At 35.2% G+C, this 22,154-nt stretch overlaps 1 protein-coding gene and 1 non-coding gene across 3 annotated transcripts in view; both read left to right on the top strand.

The window, feature by feature from the left end:
* LOC123701221 (torso-like protein) overlaps window positions 1–17,209 on the top strand; it is a 47,741-nt gene extending 30,532 nt beyond the window's left edge. The window contains exons 2-7 of one of the 2 annotated variants that reach the window (XM_045648624.1): window positions 10,166–10,279; window positions 12,505–12,729; window positions 13,312–13,434; window positions 14,086–14,260; window positions 15,781–15,915; window positions 16,395–17,209. In XM_045648624.1, coding sequence (XP_045504580.1) covers window positions 10,166–10,279; window positions 12,505–12,729; window positions 13,312–13,434; window positions 14,086–14,260; window positions 15,781–15,915; window positions 16,395–16,655 — 1,033 coding nt within the window. In that variant the 3' untranslated portion in view covers window positions 16,656–17,209. Of the gene's footprint in view, window positions 1–10,165; window positions 10,280–12,504; window positions 12,730–13,311; window positions 13,435–14,085; window positions 14,261–15,148; window positions 15,284–15,780; window positions 15,916–16,394 lie in introns of both variants that reach the window. The other variant, XM_045648623.1, reaches the window with a different exon arrangement.
* Trnal-caa lies at window positions 8,745–8,860 on the top strand. Its single transcript has 2 exons — window positions 8,745–8,782; window positions 8,816–8,860. It is a non-coding gene; the product is annotated as a tRNA-Leu (tRNA).
* Window positions 17,210–22,154: the final 4,945 nt, after the last annotated feature.

Here is a 22,154-nt window from a genome sequence, read left to right as displayed (position 1 = left end):
TCTACACAGAGCGAGCGCAGTATCGCGAGGCAATTACTTTTTAAGCTATTGCATAGCTTCTATCGCGGGCCTTGAGCGCGGGGACCGAATCGAGAAATTCCGTAACGAAAAAACCTCACGCTCCCCACTCCGACGGGCGGAGGTGTGGCTTGAAGGCATAGCATGCAATAGCTTTACCGCGGCAGTCCCCGAGTGCCACATGTCTTTTCTTTATATTCGACAAAAAGCAAAGGAGCAGTCAAATGCACTTGAGTCTTGATGTTTGGTGATCACCGCCGCCTACCTATAAACAATCGAAAATGCGCTTATTTTGCCGGCCTTGAGACTTTTGATGGCTGTCTTTGCTATTGAGCAGCAGCAAAAGCTGAGGAAAAACGCGCTTGTTATATTTTGTCATTTTTTTCGGACAAGCCACGTCCACACTGACCGATGTAGGTACTTCGCGCAGCAAGTGCCTCGCGATGCTGCTCGCTCTGTGTGAATCAAGTCAATGTATTGCGAGAAAATTAATTGAGAACTTCAGATTTTTAAATGATTATTGGGTAAATTCCCACGAGCCAATAGTTTATAAACATAAGATTAGATAACGCAAATGCGAAAGTTGAGCGCGATAACATTTGACCGTCTTTGTTTTGATTACAGTTTCCGGCTGTAATTGCTCTGAACTTCAAATATTTGAACATACTTCACTTCGAGTTCATAGAATAGATTGTTAAAGAGGCCAACGCTTCTATGCACTTAGTAACTCATGACTTTGGTAAACATCTCTTACATATACGAATTATATGCCAGTCCCAATCTGATAATAGACAAACAAGAAATATATTAATTTAAAACAAAAATATTCCCGTTTTTAGGGTTCCGTACCTCAAAAGGAAAAAACGGAACCCTTATAGGATCACTTTGTTGTCCGTCTGTCCGTCCGTCCGTCCGTCTGTCAAGACCCTTTTTCTCAGGAACGCGTGGAGGTATGAAGCTGAAATTTATATCAATTACTCAGGTCTATTGTCCCTTGAAGCTGTGAAAAAATCAAACTTCTAAGCCAACGCAATCAAAAGATACAGCCGTTTATGCCGCAAATTTTTGACACTTGCAAGGGAATCAAAACCTACACGGTGCTTCCCGTGAACTCAAAATCTTGAAATTTGGTACGAAGCAACGGCTTATAGCATAGATAAAGGAAAAATTACGAAAACCATAAATTTTTAGTTAAATCACATAATATATTTTTTTTAGTAATTTTAAACTTACTACCCATTTTCTCATAAACGCGTAGAGGAATTAAATTGAAATTCATACCAAATTATGGTATTAAATACGTAAGTAGTAAATAGGTACTTACTACGGATTACGGATAGTTACAGAGAGATAATGGATTCAGGAATTCACACACAACTTGAAAATAAAATAATAAAAGTAAACAAACATATTGCAACTCTATTTATTATTGCGCCAAGTATGTCAAGACTACTAATGACTGTTATTTCATACATTAATTTTCGGCTCAGGTTGTATTTACGAAGACATTCACCTGTATGTATGACAGGAAACCATGACTCATCTAAGGCTGGTTGCAGAGCTTGACCGACCGTCAGTGCGTACTGTCAGTCCTGACGATACGCATCAACAATTGTATGACTATGACACTAAAGGCTGGTTGCAGAGCTTGACCGACCGTCAGTGCGTACCGTCGGTCCTGACGATACGTATCAACAATTGTATGACTATGACCAGACACTAATGCGCATGACAATACGCGTGCGTATGGTCGGTCTAGCTATGAACGGTTTTATGAATTTCCATACATATGACAAGCGCGACTGACGTACGCACTGATGGTCGGTCAAGCTCTGCAACCAGCCTAATACGCATGACAGTACACGTGCGTTTGGTCGGTCTAGCTATGAACGGTTTTATGAATTTCCATACATAAGACAAGCGCGACTGACGTACGCACTGATGGTCGGTCAAGCTCTGCAACCAGCCTAAGAGTGTCTAATATATTATTGCTCCCTCACAAAGCTGACATGAAATTAGATGAACGTCCTTGATTTTGTCGTCTAAATTCAATGAACCTACTTCAATTTATTAACAAATCGAATTGACCATTTTTAAGACAAGCCAAACAAGAAGCAGATATGGAACCTGCACAATACCTAAATTAGAACTACTTCTATTGATTAGTAAATAGTTAGTATTTTTTTTTGTGTGGTAATTCTCAATGTTAGCCAGAAGGGCTACTGCCTACTACAGTTTGACGCGGACGAGTGGGTGAACTGAAGGTTCACCCTGGTAGCGACAAGCGACATGCGCAAGGGCGTCCCCCCTTGACGGGGATCTCGATTCTCGAACCTCGGCTTGGGCTGTCGCTTGAGTGGTGGAGGCCAGAAGGGCCCTAGTCGGACGGGAAATAGTTAGTACTACATAGTACATACTACCGAATAATATAGCCTTTTTTTTTTTTTTTTTTTTTTTTTTTTTATAGTGGAGAATGCATTTAGGCATACCCAGAGCGCTCAGGGAAAGGGCCCTGGGTTATGTCGGACTCACCCTGCAGAGTGCAGGGACCTACCGACTAAACTCCACTGTGTTCCGCCGTGCCGCTGTATTGACGGAGCCGCGGGTATTCGTTGGAACGCATCCGTAGACCCGTCAGCGGCAACCTATCTCTAGGCCCAACACGACTTAAAGCTGTGGCGGGGGGGCGCCAGCTCTACCTTCCTGGGGGGTGGCGTGAACGGAACACTTCTCACGCCGCCTCTCCGCACCGGATGATGGATTATGTCCCCGTTCCATCATCCGGCGCCCATCATCAAGGAGGCAAGTTGCGGCCGTGTAAAGCGGCCGCGACACGGCGACGACGCCCAATAGGACGGTGACGCCGAATTGGGTCCGCGGCAGGGTTTCTCTCGCGGACCCGCTCTGCCTCCTCCTTCTGCGACATCACATCCTCGCAGAATGTGACAGCCGCGCTCCACGATCTGTCGCTGCCAACCATCTCACGAACTATGGAAGGCAGGGAGAGATCAGGGCCGACGACTGCGACCAGGCGAGCACGGGGCTCGGACCATGCGGGGCACACGGCGAGAGTGTGGTCTGCCGTGTCCTCAGGACAGTCGCACCAATGACAAGCCATTTGCGGCTCCCGTCTGGCGACTTTGCACAGGTACCGCCCGAAGCAACCATGTCCGGACAGCACCTGTGTCAGGCGGAAGGTGGTGGCCCCATGCCGCCTGTCGCACCACTCACGTAGGACCGGTCGGATGGCTTCGACCGTCCTTGCTCCTGCGCTGGGCTCTTCGAGCCGACGTTTCCACTCCCTGAATCGCCGCTCGAGAGCCTCAGCCTTCCATTCCTGGACTTGTTCCAGGTATGGATTGATCCCATGCGATCTGGACGCGGCGACGCGGCGATAAACGTCCGCCAGCATTTCGGCGTCCAGGTCCCACGGGGACGTCCCGGCCATTACGCACGCGGCCTCGAAGGACACCGTGCGATATGCCCTCACGACTCTGAGCGCCATGACCCGCTGCGGTCTACGCAAGAAGGGTCTGTTACGGGTGCTCAAAGAGTCGGCCCAAATTGGCGCACCATAGAGGGCCATGGAGCGAAAGACGCCGGTGTAAAGACGACGGCACGCGCCCCCAGCCCCTCTAAGATTCGGGAGCAGACTTCCAAGTGCCCCGGCCATCCCAACAAGACGGGGGGCGAGGCGACGGAAGTGCTCCACGAATGTCCAACTGCTGTCTAACACGATACCCAAATAGCGCAACGTGGAACTGACGCTGATGGACGCACCACCCACCTGGATGGCTGAACCAGCAGGTTGCGCCCTCCGACGGCCGCGAAACAAAATCGCCTCCGACTTGTCCAAAGCCACCTCTAAGCCAAGTCTTCTGATCCTGCGCACAACTTCCGCCACACCAGCGGTCGCAAGGAGGGCCGCCTCCCTATACGAGGCCCCGCGCGCAGTCACCAGGGTGTCATCCGCGTAGCAAAGCACGCTTACACCCGGGATATAAGTGGCGCGCAGGACCCAGTCATAGCCGATGTTCCACAGAAGGGGCCCAAGAACCGAGCCCTGTGGAACACCGCAAAACATCTCCTTTTCCGTCCATCCACGGCGTGCGGGGTACGCCACAGCCCGCTCTGACAGGTAGGACTGCATCAAACGAACCATGTACTCGGGCACGTTGTGGCAGCGGAGCGCCTCAATTACGCAACTCCATGGCAGCGTGTTGAAGGCGTTGGCGATGTCAAGAGACACCGCCAAAAGCACTCCACCATCATCAGACGCATTGTCTGCGAGATCACGCAGCGCCGCAATCGCATCAATGGTGGACCGTCCCCGGCGGAATCCAAATTGGTTTTCACTCAGGTCCGGCCCCACTCCCTCCAGATGATCGATGAGGCGAGCTGCGAAAACGCGCTCAAAGAGCTTGCTCACCTCATCGAGCAGCACGATCGGCCTGTAAGCCGAGGGCGAATCGCGCGGGCGTCCGTCCTTCTGCAACAGCACCAACTTCCCAGTCTTCCACCTCCGGGGAAATTGCATACGATCATTTTGAAGGTAAACCGTTTTGCAATCGGCGACGCGCAGGCGCAGCGTCCGTCGTAATAAAGCTCAAGTCCATGAGAAGCACAGATTTAAAAAGTAATTTCGCTAACACTTAACTAAAATTTATGCCAAAAGGGTGATTGTATAATCAATATCAATTGATCTATTACTAAAACTTGATCTCAATTAACATGTTGAGTTCTAAACTTTAAAACTTTGGAACCATGAGTCAAATAAGCATTTTATTTCTGCATTTAACCACTAATATTAGAAAATAGAATCTATTTAAGGATATTTTCTTTAGAACTTTAATATAAACTTTCAGCAAGCAAAACCGTGTGTCCAAACTAGTATAAAATATGCAACAATCATACCTTAATTGTATTGTACTCTGCTTTATGGCAACAAAGCTGAGCAAACATCTCTTATCTTCAATTAACAGATCAACGTGAACTCATTCAAATCCGGTAATCCTAGTTCCCGTACCGACAGCAAAACAAGCCAATTTTATATTTGAATATTTATTATGTATTAATTTGTTACATTGATTGTACGAGGTAAACTAGTATGAATAAATAAATAGGTTGAAGAAGGCTTTATTGTAAGATTTATGATGTGTCAGTAGTCAGTACCTGCTTCCTATTTCTACATGGCCATAAGGAACATCTGAGTTTTAATACGTGTGAAATATTTAAGTGCGCGTTTTTCATTGAACTCCTGAAATCATGTTCATACACGTACTCCTGCATGTGGTATATGTATCCGTTAAAAAGCTAATACGTACACTATGTCTAATAAATATAAAAAAACACATACTCTGTAAATTTAGTACATCTATGGTTTATTATTTCTAACATATTTCATTTTGTATTATTGGGGTTGTATTGTTTATTGTTATCATTAGCTGACCGCCCGCGGCTTCGCCCGCTATGTCTAAAACCTAATAAAGTATATACTAAAACCTTCCTCTTGAATCACTCTATCTATAAAAAACCGCATCAAAATCCGTTGCGTAGTTTTAAAGATTTAAGCATACAAAGGGACATAGGGACAGAGAAAGCGACTTTGTTTTATACTATGTAGTGATGTCCATGTTGTATTGTATGAAAAAATTCAAACTCTTCCTAAATTTAAATATATCTCATTTACAGTTACTGTTAAATAGTCTAAATTCCTTAGTTAAGTACCGTGACGATCATTGTATTACATATTATTCATACAATAGACATTATAATTAAAAAGGTAACGATGACCATGCAGCGTAACTTGTATTAATTTAAGTGTTGAATTACTTAAATGCAACACTAATTTAACTGCTTGGCAAAGTTTTACTAAATACTGTCATTATTTCTTAAGACAGTTTCGTAGTTTGTTCTAGACAGGCGTTTCTAATACAGATTTAGTATGCATTTCAAAATGATTACTGTAATTTTATGAGCCAGGGCTGGTTTCTTCTTCAGCACATTATTTCAGTGCACATTCTTTAATAGGAGACAAGAAACATTGTAGTTTGGATTATTTAGCGCACTGTGTTCCTGAGTTGTTTCAATAAAAAGCTGAGAATTTGAGTAGGTGTCACTGTTGTGATAACAGAGTGTTGATCATTGTTTTTTTTATTTCTATGGAATTAACCTATTTTGATAAATAAACATATATTATACAGGCCCAACTAAACTAAATAATAACACCTATGATACTAAATGAGTGATATTTATTCATACAAATAAAATAAGCTTTGTTATACACGAGAATCGCTTTATAATATGTATACTAAAACACACAAAATGAATTATCTAATCAAAACCCTATATTCTGAATACATTAATCAGCAAACATTTAGGTACACTAAACCAAGTTCAGCTACTAGGCTGATTAGTTTTATCATTACGAGTGCAGTTATTGCTGATAGCCGCGCTCGAGTGCGATTTGTCCAGAGTAATTAATTATGTATTACCAGTCTTGATTATGTATAAGGTTATCAATTAGTACTTACTAGATATTGTCTTGTGGAATTGATATTATAGGTACATATTCAATGTATATTTGAATGATTTCGTATCGTATCTTGTATTAAAATGTTATAAAACGAAAATAGACTTACTTTTTAAGTACTACATTCTTATACTAAAAAAAAACAATGTCATTACTTTGTTCAAATTCAGGGTTCAAAAAACTATTTGTATTTATTTAATGAAAATAGATACTGACAGTATAGAGTAGGTACCTACGAGTTACGCTTGCTTTGCTTTTTTTATAATAAATATTTCCTCTATTTTTTTAAAGGAAAATAAAATTAGAACTAGGAGTAGAAAGCACTGCTACCATTATAAGAGATCGCTTATAAACACCAACAATAATTAACCCAATACAATACTAATTTATTCCACTCAAATTACAATAATATTATTTGTTTGCTGACCGTACTGTACTGTTTAAAGTTTGTGGGCTAAATATATTCCCCCTTTGCATGCTTCAAACACAAACATTTACTTGCCTTATCGTTTTTAAGAGGTTGCTTGTTAATTAGTTATAAATAAGTTATTTGAGAATTTACCGTTCCGTCAATATCGACGAAAATATAACTATTTGTTTGTTATGTTATTTGTCTATGTAATAATTATTGTCTGTTTCAGTTTTAGGAGTTGATATTTATTATAGAAGATTAACAGCCTTTTACTATATATATATCACTGTATAAATAGTACAAAAAAGAGACATTATTGTAGATAAAACTAATGAGGACCTAGGTACATAATTAATCTTTGTTACACTAATTTGCTAAACATATATCGTCCAATTGATATCGTTATTGATGCGGTAAAAACTTATTGTAGGCTCCCAAAATATAATATAGTAGGTAATATGCGGTTTCGCGATTGAAACCACAAGATCAGGTTACGAATAAAAGTTTAGAAGATTATAAGTCATACATTGTTAGGAAAATTGATACAGCGACATCTAGTGGCAAATAGCTAAACTTCTAGTGACTGACTAAACAATATTTTTCTTTTTAAAACATCAAAAACAGCATAAAGTTAATTAGTATAGCGTAAGGTGAGACTGTATATTATTATCGCTACGCATTCTTTTTCCTTTATTAAAAATTATAGTAGGTACGTAATAATATGTAATAAGTAGGTATGTAATGTTTGTAAATTATTTACTACCGGACGAGCCTGTTATTAGTGTACTCAGAATTGCATTATGAGCAATTGAGAATTAAATGCATTATTACAATTGGAATATCTCGAGAGCTCTCAATTAGTGATGCAATATCGATGCTTGCTATCAATGATCGAAATTACTTCAAGTGAAAAGATGCATCTACATAATATACCTACCAATATACCGTAAGGATATTTTTTTACCAATACATACCTATAAATATGAAAAATAGACTAGCGGTCCGCCCTGGCTTCGCCCGTGGTACATATTTCGCAATAAAAAGTAGCCTATGTTCTTTCTCAGGGTCTAAAGATTGTCTGTACCAAATTTCATCAAAATCGGTAATACAAACAAACTTTTCCTCTTTATAATATTAGTATAAACTATAGATATAGATATACTCTAACGCGACATACCTACCAGTAATAATGCCAAAGTCACGTGGTACCTAAATATTTCGTTTAATAGCATAAAAGCATAAAGTAATTTTAAAACGATACGAAGATGCTGAAACAATTAATTTTACGGGTGACTTATTGTAAATTAAAATCAGTCGTGCGACCTAATGCGATTCGTTTCTTACAATAATTGATGGCCAATCTTGGTCAAGGACTATAAAAATAATAATTTTAAGTGTCCCTTACTTTGTTGTGAATCGTGATTTTTATCTGTTTTAATATTAACATAATTATTCTTGATTGGAATCACGTGAAGTTATTTGAGCCGTGCGTCGTGGTATTGTTTTATTTCTGTTCTTGATCATTTTTTTGCGACGTAGGTTTGAAATTCAAATACAAACTTATTCAAATTTCGTATTGCCAATATCATCGATAAAATAATTAAAAAAATAGAAAATAGAGTCTGCAAAAAAATGTCTAATTAGTTAACTAATTACCGATGGAAAAAACGCAATGTTAGTCACGTTTATTCTCACAAACTTTCTCATAGCGCCATCTAGTATCACATAATGAAACAAAAGTAACAAACAATATGTTCGCCTATTTCAACACATCATGCATCTGTCAGGATGGCCGAGCGGTCTAAGGCGCCAGACTCAAGGGAAACCTTGCCTGTCAAGCAGGTACTGAGCTGTTCTGGTCCTCTCTGAGGGCGTGGGTTCGAATCCCACTTCTGACAAAACTTTTTTATTTTTTTAATGCTTAAAATTAGTAAAATTACTGTAGAAAACAATATGGAAAAATATTACGATATTTTTACCAGGAAATATTTTTTTACAAATTTTTCTATTGAAATGAACTAGCGGAAAATTTAAATACGTTTTTTTTAGTGATGCAACGAATACGAATACGAATATTCGTATTCGCCGAATAGTAGTCATTTACCGAATATTCGTATTCGGCGAATATAAGAATATTTAAAAACGAATATTTTTGTACGCAACTCTATTTACTACAGATTTAAAAATCGCGCGTAAAAATATGACATGTTTAGAGGCCCTTATCCGCAACGACCGACTGCTGATCCTTTTTTTCTTTTTTCAAATTCAAATTCAAATTATATTTATTTGCAAGAATGTAGTTACAAATTATAGATGTTTTAATTACAATAATATTATGTGGCTAATACATTCCACCCATTGATTGGGTGTGCAAATATTTAAAAAAAAAGTTGATTAGTCTAATTATGCATTTCAATGTACACACAATTCAATTTTCACAATACGCGAACGCACTACGATTTACACGATTTCTTAAGAAAATAACGAACTAAAGACTTTTTTCAACGGCTGGAAACATCCAGACTGAAAAAAAAATCGCCTAAAACCAGAAAATCTATGAATTTTGTTTTTTAAATAAAAATTTGAATATTGTAAATTTTAATTATTAGAAGAGTAAACATTCATTAAATAAATAAGTCTTTTATTACTAAGGCGAAATATTCGTATTCGTATTCGTATTCGTAAAAGTAGTATTCGTTGCATCACTAGTTTTTTTATAACTGTGATTTAGTTATTTCACGCTAGCGTGTAAAATTGCTTCAATATAATAATAACCTTATAATAACCATAAACGAAAAGAATATCAATCAAATATGAAATAATATTTGTATAAAAGACTGTTGTTTCCGTGTAGGAATATTTTTTATTGTAAGTATTCCTATCGAGTAGGTACTTACGTGTATTATTTAGCTTTAGAATATAGAAGACTAGCTTTCCGCCCGCGGCTTCGCCCGCGTTTTCAAAGTAAAACCAGCATTGTTCCCGGGACCGAGAACTCCGGGGATTTTCGGGATAAAAACTATGTGATAATCCAAATTACCCTCTATATGTGTGCTAAATTTTACTGTAATCGGTTCAGTAGTATTTGCGTGAAAGCGTAACAAACCTACACACACATCCATCCTCACAAACTTTCGCATTTATAATATTAGTAGGATAGGATATTGTTTGAAAATAATATAATTAATTATGTATAATTCCAGGTGCAGTGCGTGTGTGATGCGCGCTACAGTGCTGCTGCTCGCGGTAGCACTCTGCCGCGCGGGCTCGCTCGACTCCGAGCTAGGTGTTGGGAAATCTATAAATATATTTATGAGGTAATTATTATGTACACTTTAAATATAGGCTAAGTTAAAATAATAAATATCTAAGTAAATATACTATAATACTTTAAGTAAGTAAGTACTTGAATTTTCTATTTTTAAATACTTGAATTATTTTTTTATGGATGACCATTTATACAAACAGGTATTATGTATACTTTTTAAGACGTCATCACAAAAATATGTATAGGTATTAATACCTTGAGTAGGTACCTAATACTAATAAGTAATAACTAATAACTCTTTGGGTTTTTTTCACAGTATCTATTGTTTACCTCAAGCTTGCTATAAATCATAAATTCCAGCTAATTAACACTCTAATACTAAAAATCATATTCGCATAAAAAGTATATACGTACTATTTTACATATAGGTATGTTCTAGCATTGTCATAACATTTTATATCATGTATTTATGATCTAAGTAACTCATAACTCCTAACAAATTATGGCTCTTGGTCTATCGGTCTATACCTAGTATCAAATAATAACTAAAATGGCACTAATAATAACTCCATTCCCACCGTCTATAACACCTGAGAATGCAGTTATGGCCCTTTGTCCAATTCCTTATTATACCATCATTTGTTTATCATTGCAGATGCATCTTATGTGCAAATAATGCATCATGTTCATCATAATGCCATAGGAATATTACAACAATTATACATATCTATTGCTTATATTATACTATCGGTTACCTACATATAGTATAATAAGAACGACTACCTATAGGTATACTAGATGCTTCTGGAACATTCGATTCGATATAGAGAAGTAAATATAAGCGGATCACATATTTGTATGATTAAAATGATACGTTATAGATACATAATGCACATGATAGGTGCTAGGCATATTGCACAGTTATAAAATTTTCCTATGTTGGCTAGATAAACAATTAACAGTATTATTTTCTCGATACGAATTGTTTTTTTTTTTTTTTCAATCTTAACCAAGACCTCTAGGATCCCACAAAATCGTCTAAGGAAATTCTGTAATGTCATTGATTTAAATTGATACCAGAAAGCTTTACAATGTAAACTTCAAATAACTACTGGATTAAAAATACGTCACGTACACGTGTTTTCGCAACAAATAATTATTCACAACGTAGAATCATAATATTAATTCATATTGCATAATCACAGTGCATATAATCAATTATTAATTGCATACAGATGACAAGTGCATACATCACACATATCTGTTGAGTGACAAGGCATGAGAATATGCTAATAATTAATAATTAAAATATTTAAAAATATGTATCATAATATGGTAATTGGTCAATAAAACGCCATAATAGATTAAATAGTTTCCTAACAAGGGTTTAGTATAATATCTGTTACAAGCATGTCTGATTTGAATAGATATAGGTATACGTAGTATATTATTATTAGTCTGTGATATAGGCCTAGTTTTTATATGCCATATGCCAGAACTCAGAAATCTCTCAATGAATTAATTGCTATGTTATTTATCGTTATATAGGAAAAGGTATGGTAATTGAAAACAAATTAGGTAAATATAATATATTTTATTTATTTATTTTTTATCAAGCAACATTGTTTCACACACTGACTTAATTTCTATTTAAAAATATCTAACATGTATAGGAGAACAAACAAATTGTTTTTAAATCACACAAACAAAACAATTAAAAAATAATTCATTTCGAACGCCTACCGCATTCTGCAATATATAATTTTGTATAATTCAAACAATGCGTTGCTAACAATTATTACCTTATTTGTATAAAAAGCTCATTAATTATAGAATAACAGACTGTTGATATTTAATATTGTTATCTAATCACATGAAACAATACTGTTTATTTCATTATTGGAATCTTTATTCCGTGTTTTTATTTTGTACTGTTTAAAATCGTATCTTTGAAATGTTATTCGTAGATTAATAATTTTTCACCACAAAATTTTCTAAAAATTAGTCAGATGTCATTCAAATTTTTGCTCTGTGCCTATGCGCTGTCGAATTTATGTTTTCACGCGAAAAGGTAGATTTCAAGTGAAAACACCTATCGTTGATATATAATATGACCAAAACCTTCCATACCTACAAGAACCCGTTTAGATTAATTGGTTTAGAATAATTATATGACACTATCCGGAAAACACAGAAATACTCAAGGCGCTCTCCAAAGAATACAAAAGCTCATAAATACGCAACATAATAATTCTTCTATCCAAATCTTTACAGATATGGCTACCTCAGCATATGCATGCGAGTTGTGCCTCGTAACGACACAGAAGGCTGGGTGTTCCGGGAGCCCACGGTATCCGTCTTCCGAGACGTTGAGAAGTATGCGCTTGCGCCGAAACCGCGGCAGGCCAAGACGCTGTTCGACGGCGACTTTCATATGGAATTCTGCGATAACTTGAAGCAGTTGTTGCAAGCGTACTTTAGGGATTTTAGCTTTGAGAGGTTTGTATTGAATTTTAGGGTTATTATGTTTTGCTCTTAAATTACTTAAATACCAATAAAGAACTGATTCTTCTTGGTTCCACGATTTATATCATTGGTCAGATTCCTCATCTTCATTCTTCACACTGCTTCAGTCAATATTTTAACAATAAACATTGTATCACTTGAAATAGGACCTATTTATACTACACACTGTTAAAAGGTATGCAAATATGTACAATTCTATTTTCTATCAAAAAGTCATAATTCAATCCAGAATCAATACTATCTTTACTAGTTACAAAATAACGAAGAAGACAGCCGTTTTCCATTTCAGCCTATAAGTATCAACTTCAATGTTATTAATTTTATCTAATACTAGCTGTGCTCCGCGGTTATACCGTCAGTGATCCGCTCCTGTTGGTCTCAGCGTGATGATATAATATATAGCCAATAGCCTTCCTCGATAAATGGGCTATCTAACACCGAAATTTTTCAAATCGAACCAGTAGTTCCTGAGACTAGCGCGTTGAAACAAACAAACACAAACAGTTTTATAATATAGATTTAAATTAGAACTAATACCCACTCCACTAATTGCAGGCTAGAACGACCCTGGCGTGCCTTCACCGCGGGCTGGCCCACGGACATCATGGCGCGGAACTTGGGGATCAATTCGTCGTTTATCAACGGAGATCACTGTTATGTGCTGGTTAGGGTGTCTAGGTAAGTATTGTTGTGGATACCAATAAAATAATACTATTTATAAATTACTAGCTTTCCGCCTGCGGCTTCGCCCGCGTTTTCATAGAAAAACCCGCATAGTTCCCGTTCCCATGGGATTTCCGGGATAAAACCTAGCCTATGTTACTCGTGGATAGCTTTCGAATGGTGAAAGAATTTTTAAAATCGGTCCAGTAGTTTATGAGCCTATTCATTACAATCAAACAAACAAACAAACAAAGTTTTCCTCTTTATAATATTAGTGTAGATACCAGCAATATAGATGGTCCGAAAAAAAAATTGTTACTTGCAAAAACAGGACATAATAAATATCTTATTCTCTTCTACTCTTTGGGTATTTTCCTCTTTGGGTAGTTTTTTTTTACTTCAATTATTAGCTAGAGAAAATATTTTGATCAGGTTAAGTAGCAGGAATAAAAAGCACATTAAAACAGAGGCTGTCGATTTATGGTGTTTCTAGATTTGTCTAAAAGATCGATAAACATTCACGCGATTAAAAGTTTAAACTACTTATAATTTATATTTTATTTATAATCTTTATCAGTAATAATTATAAATAATTTCTACCTCATTTTAAAAACTAATACTGAACAATATAATAATACTAATACCATAAACTAATACCAATTCCAGATTTCGCGAAACAGCCAAGCTAAGCGACTTGCCACCAAACATACCAGTAGAGGATGTGGTATTCGAAGCCATTCAAGACACGACTATTGGAGACACGGTGTCTATAGCCGACTTTATTAGGAAATATGGGTCACATTATATAGCGTCTTATATAACGGGGAATTCGTTGTATCAGGTGAGAAAGAACTATTTAATATACATATATACGAAATTATTTTACATTGGAATTGTAGATTTTGGATCTATGTATCTAAGAAATTAAAATATTGACTATTCTTCAACATATAACTAGTAGGTTGAGCAATTGATTTTGATTTTTTATACATTTAAAATCTCCTTGACACTTAGATAAACACAATTATAGATTTAAAATCAGCCCTCATACTTCTAACCTATTTATTGAAAAGTTCCTTAAAAATGTCGAAATAATGTGTCACACAATTTTACAATACAAAATTATCAATGTATAAAGTATCCGAGTTTGTTTTCTAAACACGCCTCACGTTCCCCACCATGCTCTTTGTCACGAGTCACGATATAACGTGATTTCAAATATATCACAACGTCCAGTTACTTCATGTAGGGTTAGAAGGACTCAATTAATCAATAGAAAGAATATTAAAATCAAATCTTGGTCACTTATCTCTTAGTTTTTACTCTATCAGTTACAATTTAATTTTTATAAATGTGTCTTGGACATTTTGGTCGGTTTTAATTAGGAATCGAACCACGTATCAATATTAACAAAACTACGGAATCTACTCTAACCTATCCTATTTAGGTTTTTTCTGCATATATTAAAGACGGAAACAAATATGAAATGCCGACTTTCACTGAGGTATAAGCAAATTCAGGAACTGTCAAAGAAATTGGTTAAAATTAACATTATAAATTTCATTTAAGTCTCTGTAAGGAACTAAGGACAGAAGATTGTTCATTACGCAAAGCGGAGCTAAGACTATAAACAAAAACAGACTTTAATTCCATAGCATTAAGAACTAGCTTATAAGAAACAGGTCTCAACAATCCAAAACTATTTAAGTCTAACCGAAGCTCTTCCCAGGTATTCGTGTTTTCCCGGGGCGTGTACTCCCGGATAAAAGAGCGGGTAAAGTCCCGGGGTGTGACCGACATCCCCCCCGCGGAAATGAACAATTTCTTCTCCCCCCTTTACGCGGAACATGTTGGCGCTGTCAAGGTTTGATGTTTCGGATTGGTCCTACGCTTTTCTTTGTCATTTCATTTCAGATTACCATGATATTAAAGCAGTATTAATTCCAGGGTGAAAAAAAGACAGAACTATATAGGTCGTATAGTGCCATCACTTTTCTATACTGGAAATAATACTGCTTTAAGACATCATAGACAATTTCAGAACTTCGAATTTCCTTCACCCTACAGATGATAAACGATTTAAAGACATCGTACTTCTGTATACATCTATAGAATTAAGTCATTGGAAAACCATAGAATCAATCCCGAATATAACATTGCATCATGACCGCTTCACTTTCACGTCCACAACCATAAACTTCTTTTCTATTCTATACCATTGGCATGACATTGCACTTTCATTCCACAAAAATAGACAAGATAAACGAAATAAGAAAAGAAGCTTATCACTCCTCGAGTCCACGCCCGAAGAAAAAAAAAGTAAAAATAAAATCGTGAATCTTGTCTATGCTCTCACTCCAGGTGTTTGTGTTCTCTAGAACCGCATACTCTATGATCAAAGAGAGACTTAAAAGCAAAGGCGTTGCCGATATAACCGCCAAAGAGCTGGAGGGTTACTTCTCGCCGTGGCAGGCTAAACATATCGGCCAGATTAAGGTAAAACTATCCTTGTGACGATAACCTGAAAGACCAATTTTCACTGGCATCAATGTCAGACCATAGATTTCAAATGCATTCCATTTTCGAATCGTTCTATTTTTTATTACTATGGCGGGAATATCCACGGATTGTGATTTTGTGTCATATCAGGATTAATTATTATTATTACAATTTTGTGTGCATTCCTGCCATAATGTTTTGTCCGTCTATTCATGGCATGTGCATGATCACATTTTTTAGATTGAAATTTGAACGTTTTTAATATTTCCCAATTTGATGTTATTCTCATATAGAGATTATTTTTTCTTTGATACTTTTTTTTAATAATTTAGATCTATTATTATGTACGCCTTAATAATTTTCTTTCAAATCCTATAAATGTAATGATAAAAAAAATCTTAGTTTTTCTTTACTAAAATAATGTATTTACTTTAGTTTTTACGCAAGATTATAAGAAGCTTACTTTACATTTACAGGTGGCGAGTGGTAACAAAACAGTGGAAAGTTGGGCCATGAAAAGATTGCGGGTACATTACTATATATTTTCGTACCCGAGTCTACTTAAATTGCACGGAGAGCCAGCCCTATTGAGAAATCTAGACACGTTATTAGGAAATGAAGCCTTATTACAATTAGAATTAAAGACATTATCGCCTGCGTTCAAAGACGATAAGAAGAAACAGTGGTTCGAAGAAGTCATAGACAATTATTTGAAATTATGGGAAAGTAACATGTGACGGTGCTTAATATTGTGTTGTGGAAAAGACATTTTAGTTAAAAAATTATTGATTTTACAAGATTATTATTTTTGATTCTGTGATTGATTTGAATTTGATTGTTTGAGATTCACCAGTGTAAGTACAAAAGTCAATTTTGAATATTCGTCCAATTTTTTATAAAAAAATATATTTAATTCCATAGTATAAATGTGATAAGAGAGTATATAATAAATAATATTTTTATATACATTTATGACAAATTGCCTAACTGCCAAGTATTTTATGCTTTTAATTTCTATATTTATTTATTTAAGCGCCATCTAGTTGCATTCTATAGAACCTTTTATTTAAGTGCAATATGTAAAGTATTATTATTATCATAATGAAGATTGAAGTCCATTTTATGAAAGAAATCCTAAATATAATGTTAAGTACGAAAAATTTGTACATAATGGGGCTCAGATAAATAGTATTTTTGTTAAATTTTCTAAAATAATTACTTATCATTGGATTTCTTTCAACGAATATCATAGCCAGCTGTTTGTTTTAAATAGATTTATTTAAAAGACCTACTTATTCGATTATTAAGATTTTATATAAAAACAAATGAGCCTGCACATTGTATACTACAGAATAATATAATAATTGATTCAAATTTAATACAGAAGACATCCCTAAAATAAATATCATAAAGTGGTCAATTACATTTCGTTCTAACTTTGACAGTTGTTATCTGTCAAAATGACAGTTCCCGCATGTAATATATTGCGTATAAATGCGGTCAATATACTTCTCTATCGAATCTTCTTTATATATATCACTTAAAAAAAACTCATCAATCTTCCTTAAATAAAATCATTTGTCACTATAAATAACTAAATAGTATACAATGTGTAGGTATTAATCTTTTAGTTAATACAATAAAATAAAAATGCCGATAGCTACCTTTCTACTTATTTATTATAAATAATATTTCTACGCACAACACGGGATCAAACTTGATAGTGCATTTAATGTTCTAGCTGTTAATTAAATGATTGTGATGTAAATATGTAGTTTGTAAGGAGAATAAAATATTTTATGACTTCTCTTTTGTTTTATTATCATCTTATACCCACTGCAAAAATAACATTTAATGTGTCCTATATATTATTTATACCTACTGTCCTACTATAGATATCTCAGTTATTTATAGACTTTATTAGAATAAAGTATTTCATTGACTATCTTCCAACACGATTTATGTAAATGACTAGATGTTCCACGTGGTTTCACTCGCAGACAAACTTGCGGGCAAAAGTGAGTACTTCTACAGCTTATCTATTATTCTGGTACATTAGCTATATCACTGCCAAATATTACCAAAAACCGTCTAGTAGATTTTTCATGAAAGAGTAACAAACATAAGTAGATAGAGAGTCATTTTCATAAAGTTCTGCATTTATAATATTAGTAGAAAGGAGGATTGGATAATGCTAATTATTACATTCATAACTAAGCACACATTACATTACACATAAGCACACATTGAGGCTGGTTGCAGAGCTTGACCGACCGTCAGTGCGTACGTCGGTCGCGCTTGTCATATGTATGGAAATTCATAAAACCGTTCATAGCTAGACCGACCATACGCACGCGTATTGTCATGCGCATTAGTGTCATGTCATACAATTGTTGATGCGTTTCGTCAGGACCGACGCGACGGTACGCACTGACGGTCGGTCAAGCTCTGCAACCAGCCTAAGGACTTAAACATTAGGACTATAATTTTTCTAATATACACTATACTATTGAACTAACATGGAAGGCATAGACTACAGAACCAGCTATATACCTACTATTTTTCGTAAGTTTCAACAATACGTTCCAAATCAAAAAAGCTTACCACTAATTAATGGATATAATTAGGTACATTATCTTTTTAATACAAACATCCGGACTCTGTGATTTATGGCTTATCATTAGAATTGAGGCCATTGCCTGAATCATAGACAAGGCAATTTATCACAAAGCTAACCCGCTGCTGATAATGTGTCGTTCAACTTTTGAATTTTTTAAACACATGCAAATATTTTTTCTAAACATTCCTTGTAGTTAAGGTATCTTGAGAAATAAAGGCATATTTCTTTAGAAGCTAGCTGCAATCTTATGAGCTTACTTTCGTTTCGTGACTACGTCACGCCAAATCATAATTCTTCATTTTTTTCTTATGGACAAAGAATAATGACGAAACAATAAAACAGTTTTATCACTAAAGCAGCGATTACATATGATTAAATTGCCTGTGGTATAGAATATGGGATACATTAACTTTTATATTATTTTATATGAGGTAAACCTTTTCATGAGCTGCAACACTGCAGTCCCCCATCAATAATTTAACTGCCATTTACGTTGCTTGCTTGTAACTGATTTAACTCTTTAACTAGGTTTAAGTTAACCATAATAGATTAACGAGGTACAAATTATCCACAGTTAAAACCGAATAAATTATGAGTGCGAAACTAATGCGTGATGATTTTTTCTCTAACATGCAATACCTACTTAGTCCTAGATATTATCGATTATCTCTGAATTCATACATCTATACATATAATAAATCTGTAGAAGGGTCAATTCTGTACATAGAAAATATTGAAAAAATAAATACCAGGGGGTGTTACTGGATCGATACCAAACCCAAATATGTGATTAAAAAAATTTTTGTCTGTCTGTCTGTCTGTCTGTCTGTCTGTCTGTATGTGAAGGCATCACGTGAAAACTAACGGTTCGATTTCGATGAAACTTGGTATAATTATACCTTATTATCCTGGGCGTAAAATAGGATACTTTTTATCCTGGAAAAATACGTAGAAAAAAAATAATCTTAATTTTTCAGTTTTATCCATAGACGTTGTTCTGTAGAACCGCGAACACACGTTGCGTATTATTATAGGCCGTATTTGGGTCCAATATATATTTATAAGATATCATTGTCAGAGTTACTCAAAATGGAGAAATAAACCATCCACGCGAAGACCGACATCCGCGCGGACGGAGTCGCGGGCGGAAGCTAGTAAATAAATATAAGTAATTGTTCCACGTATTCATTCTACGATAAGTGGGTTAATAGAATTAATTATATTTATTGAGATGACGTGTGCACAGTGCAGTAGGTACCTAAGTACTAAGTAGGTACACGTCATACAATATGCATATGAAATTGCACCTGACTTTACTCCTTGATAATAGTTATCCCTCATTTGACGCTTCAGAAAATAATATTTCTTTCATTTGTAGCTAACGATCGAGTGAATTTCGTCTCCATACATAGGTACTACTACTAGGTAAGTACTAGGTACGTATTATATGGAAAATAGTCTGGATATCTTATACTAATAATAAATAAATAACTAATAATGTAATAATATAAATCATGAGGCCTTAAGAAGATAGTCGTACAAATTACTTACAATACCTACATTTGAACTAATCAGTAATTATTATTCTTAAAAAAAAGTTTCTGCTATTTGTAGATATTAAAAAGTTTAAAGCGTTCGTTGATAGCAGTGTCGTGTGACTGAAAAATAAACAACTATTAAAATGTATACCAAACTTTGATAGAGTTTAATAAACACTTGATTATTAAATATTTAAGACTAGCGGTCCGCCCCGGCTTCGCCCGTGGTACATATTTCGCAATAAAAGGTTCTTTCTCAGGGTCTAAAGATTGTCTGTGCCAAATTTCATCAAAATCGGTTGAGAGGTTTAAGCGGGAAAGCGTAACAGACAGACAGAGTTACTTTCGCATTTATAATATTATAGTAGCGATAATTACAATAATATGATAGTTTAATTAAGCTATAGTTAATTTATTTAACGATGTCGATATTATATCAAATCTTTATATATCTGTTAATTTAAAACGAACTAAATTAAGAGTCAATGTAAATGATAAGGGTTGGTTCGCACGGTTCAAGGGGTTATCTAAAAACGTGCCATGAATATTACGGAGCTAAGGCCTTGAATTTTGTCACTTTTATATCTCAATTAGGGCATTTATTAGTTCATCGGTCAGAGCAGCAAATAAAAAAGTAAGGAAACTGGCATGTCCAAGAATCAAAGTTAGACCTAGTTCGTTAGGTACTTACATAGTGTAATATCTAGATACCTACTAATGCCAGCTTGACGGAATGTAGCCAAAGACTCATTAGATTTAATAAAATCAATCTTTTAAAAATTTATTAGCAATATAATATTATGTTGTTAACACATATTGGGATAACATATAATATGACTAATTGGATCTAATTTGATAAAACTCGAGAAATTGGAGATAGATTTAAAAATTATAAGATAAATTCAAGAAAATTCTTGCAACATTATTTCACATTGGACTTTCTATCGTTCGATTAATTTTGTTTATACGGACAAATAGATCTTCTGTGGCACCTAAGGTCATAGAACCCAGGACCACTGAATCCTTAGCCATTACCTACGCTTAGGTATATAATACGAAGTAAATATTTCTAGAAACAACTATGATCCTAATTTAACATCCTTCACATTAAATATAAATAAGGAACGTGAGAACCCAGAGGATGTAGCTTGTTGTCTTAATGTCACATTTATTGTGAAGTAACAATATACCTAAATTACTTATCATAATAATTGTAAATGCAATCAGTCTGCACTGGAAGTGAGATCAGGTGAGATCTGTAAATGCTTGTATGAATGTTTGTTTGTCAGTTTGTTCATAATTTATAAAAAAAAGCATTTAAATATGCGAACTATGCTCTACAATTATTTTTCAGACGCAGAAAAGCTGCTAAGCTGCAAAATTGTCAAGACAAGAATAACATCCTACGGCCTTACGCTATATTTATTGAAGTTAATTTTCCGGGAGGACGTTCAGTTTTCATTTTTCATAATAATATATCGGGAAGTAGATAGTTACATATATTTTATTTTATTAAATTTAATCTAAAATTTTAATAAATATCTAGTGGAATCGATATAAGATGCATTTAGATATATTTAGAAAGATAACTGAATATAAAAGTAACTTACATTTTAACATTTTAAATTAGATACCTTACCTATTGTGAACTTTTCCACATCGAACTACCTACTTACTTTTAAAATTAAAATTAATTATTAATATTAGAACGAAAAAATATTTTTTATAAGGAACAATAATGGCTTATTGCAGCAAGCTTATAGCAAGTACAAAGTACCTACAAGTAATTCTACTAACATTTGCACTAATTTATTTTGTCCTACACAAACGCAAATCACAAAATCGACCAACATTTATGCATGACCTTCATCATCGTCATTCATCATATCATAAATTAGAGAATAATTGTCCATAATCACACTTAGTTTTGAATCAGGAACATTTTCAGATAATAGAGTACCTACAATAATAATATTGTGGTCATATATGTATTTAACTGTAAAAATATTGATTCGCTTTCTGCAGCCGATTTTCGCATATAGCTAAAACAGTCAGTCATGCAGAAAACAATGTTAAAT

Source organism: Colias croceus, chromosome 21 (assembly GCF_905220415.1).
Source record: "Colias croceus chromosome 21, ilColCroc2.1".
Classification (NCBI taxonomy): Eukaryota; Metazoa; Arthropoda; class Insecta; order Lepidoptera; family Pieridae; genus Colias; species Colias croceus.
This window is presented reverse-complemented; position numbering and strand designations above follow the sequence as displayed.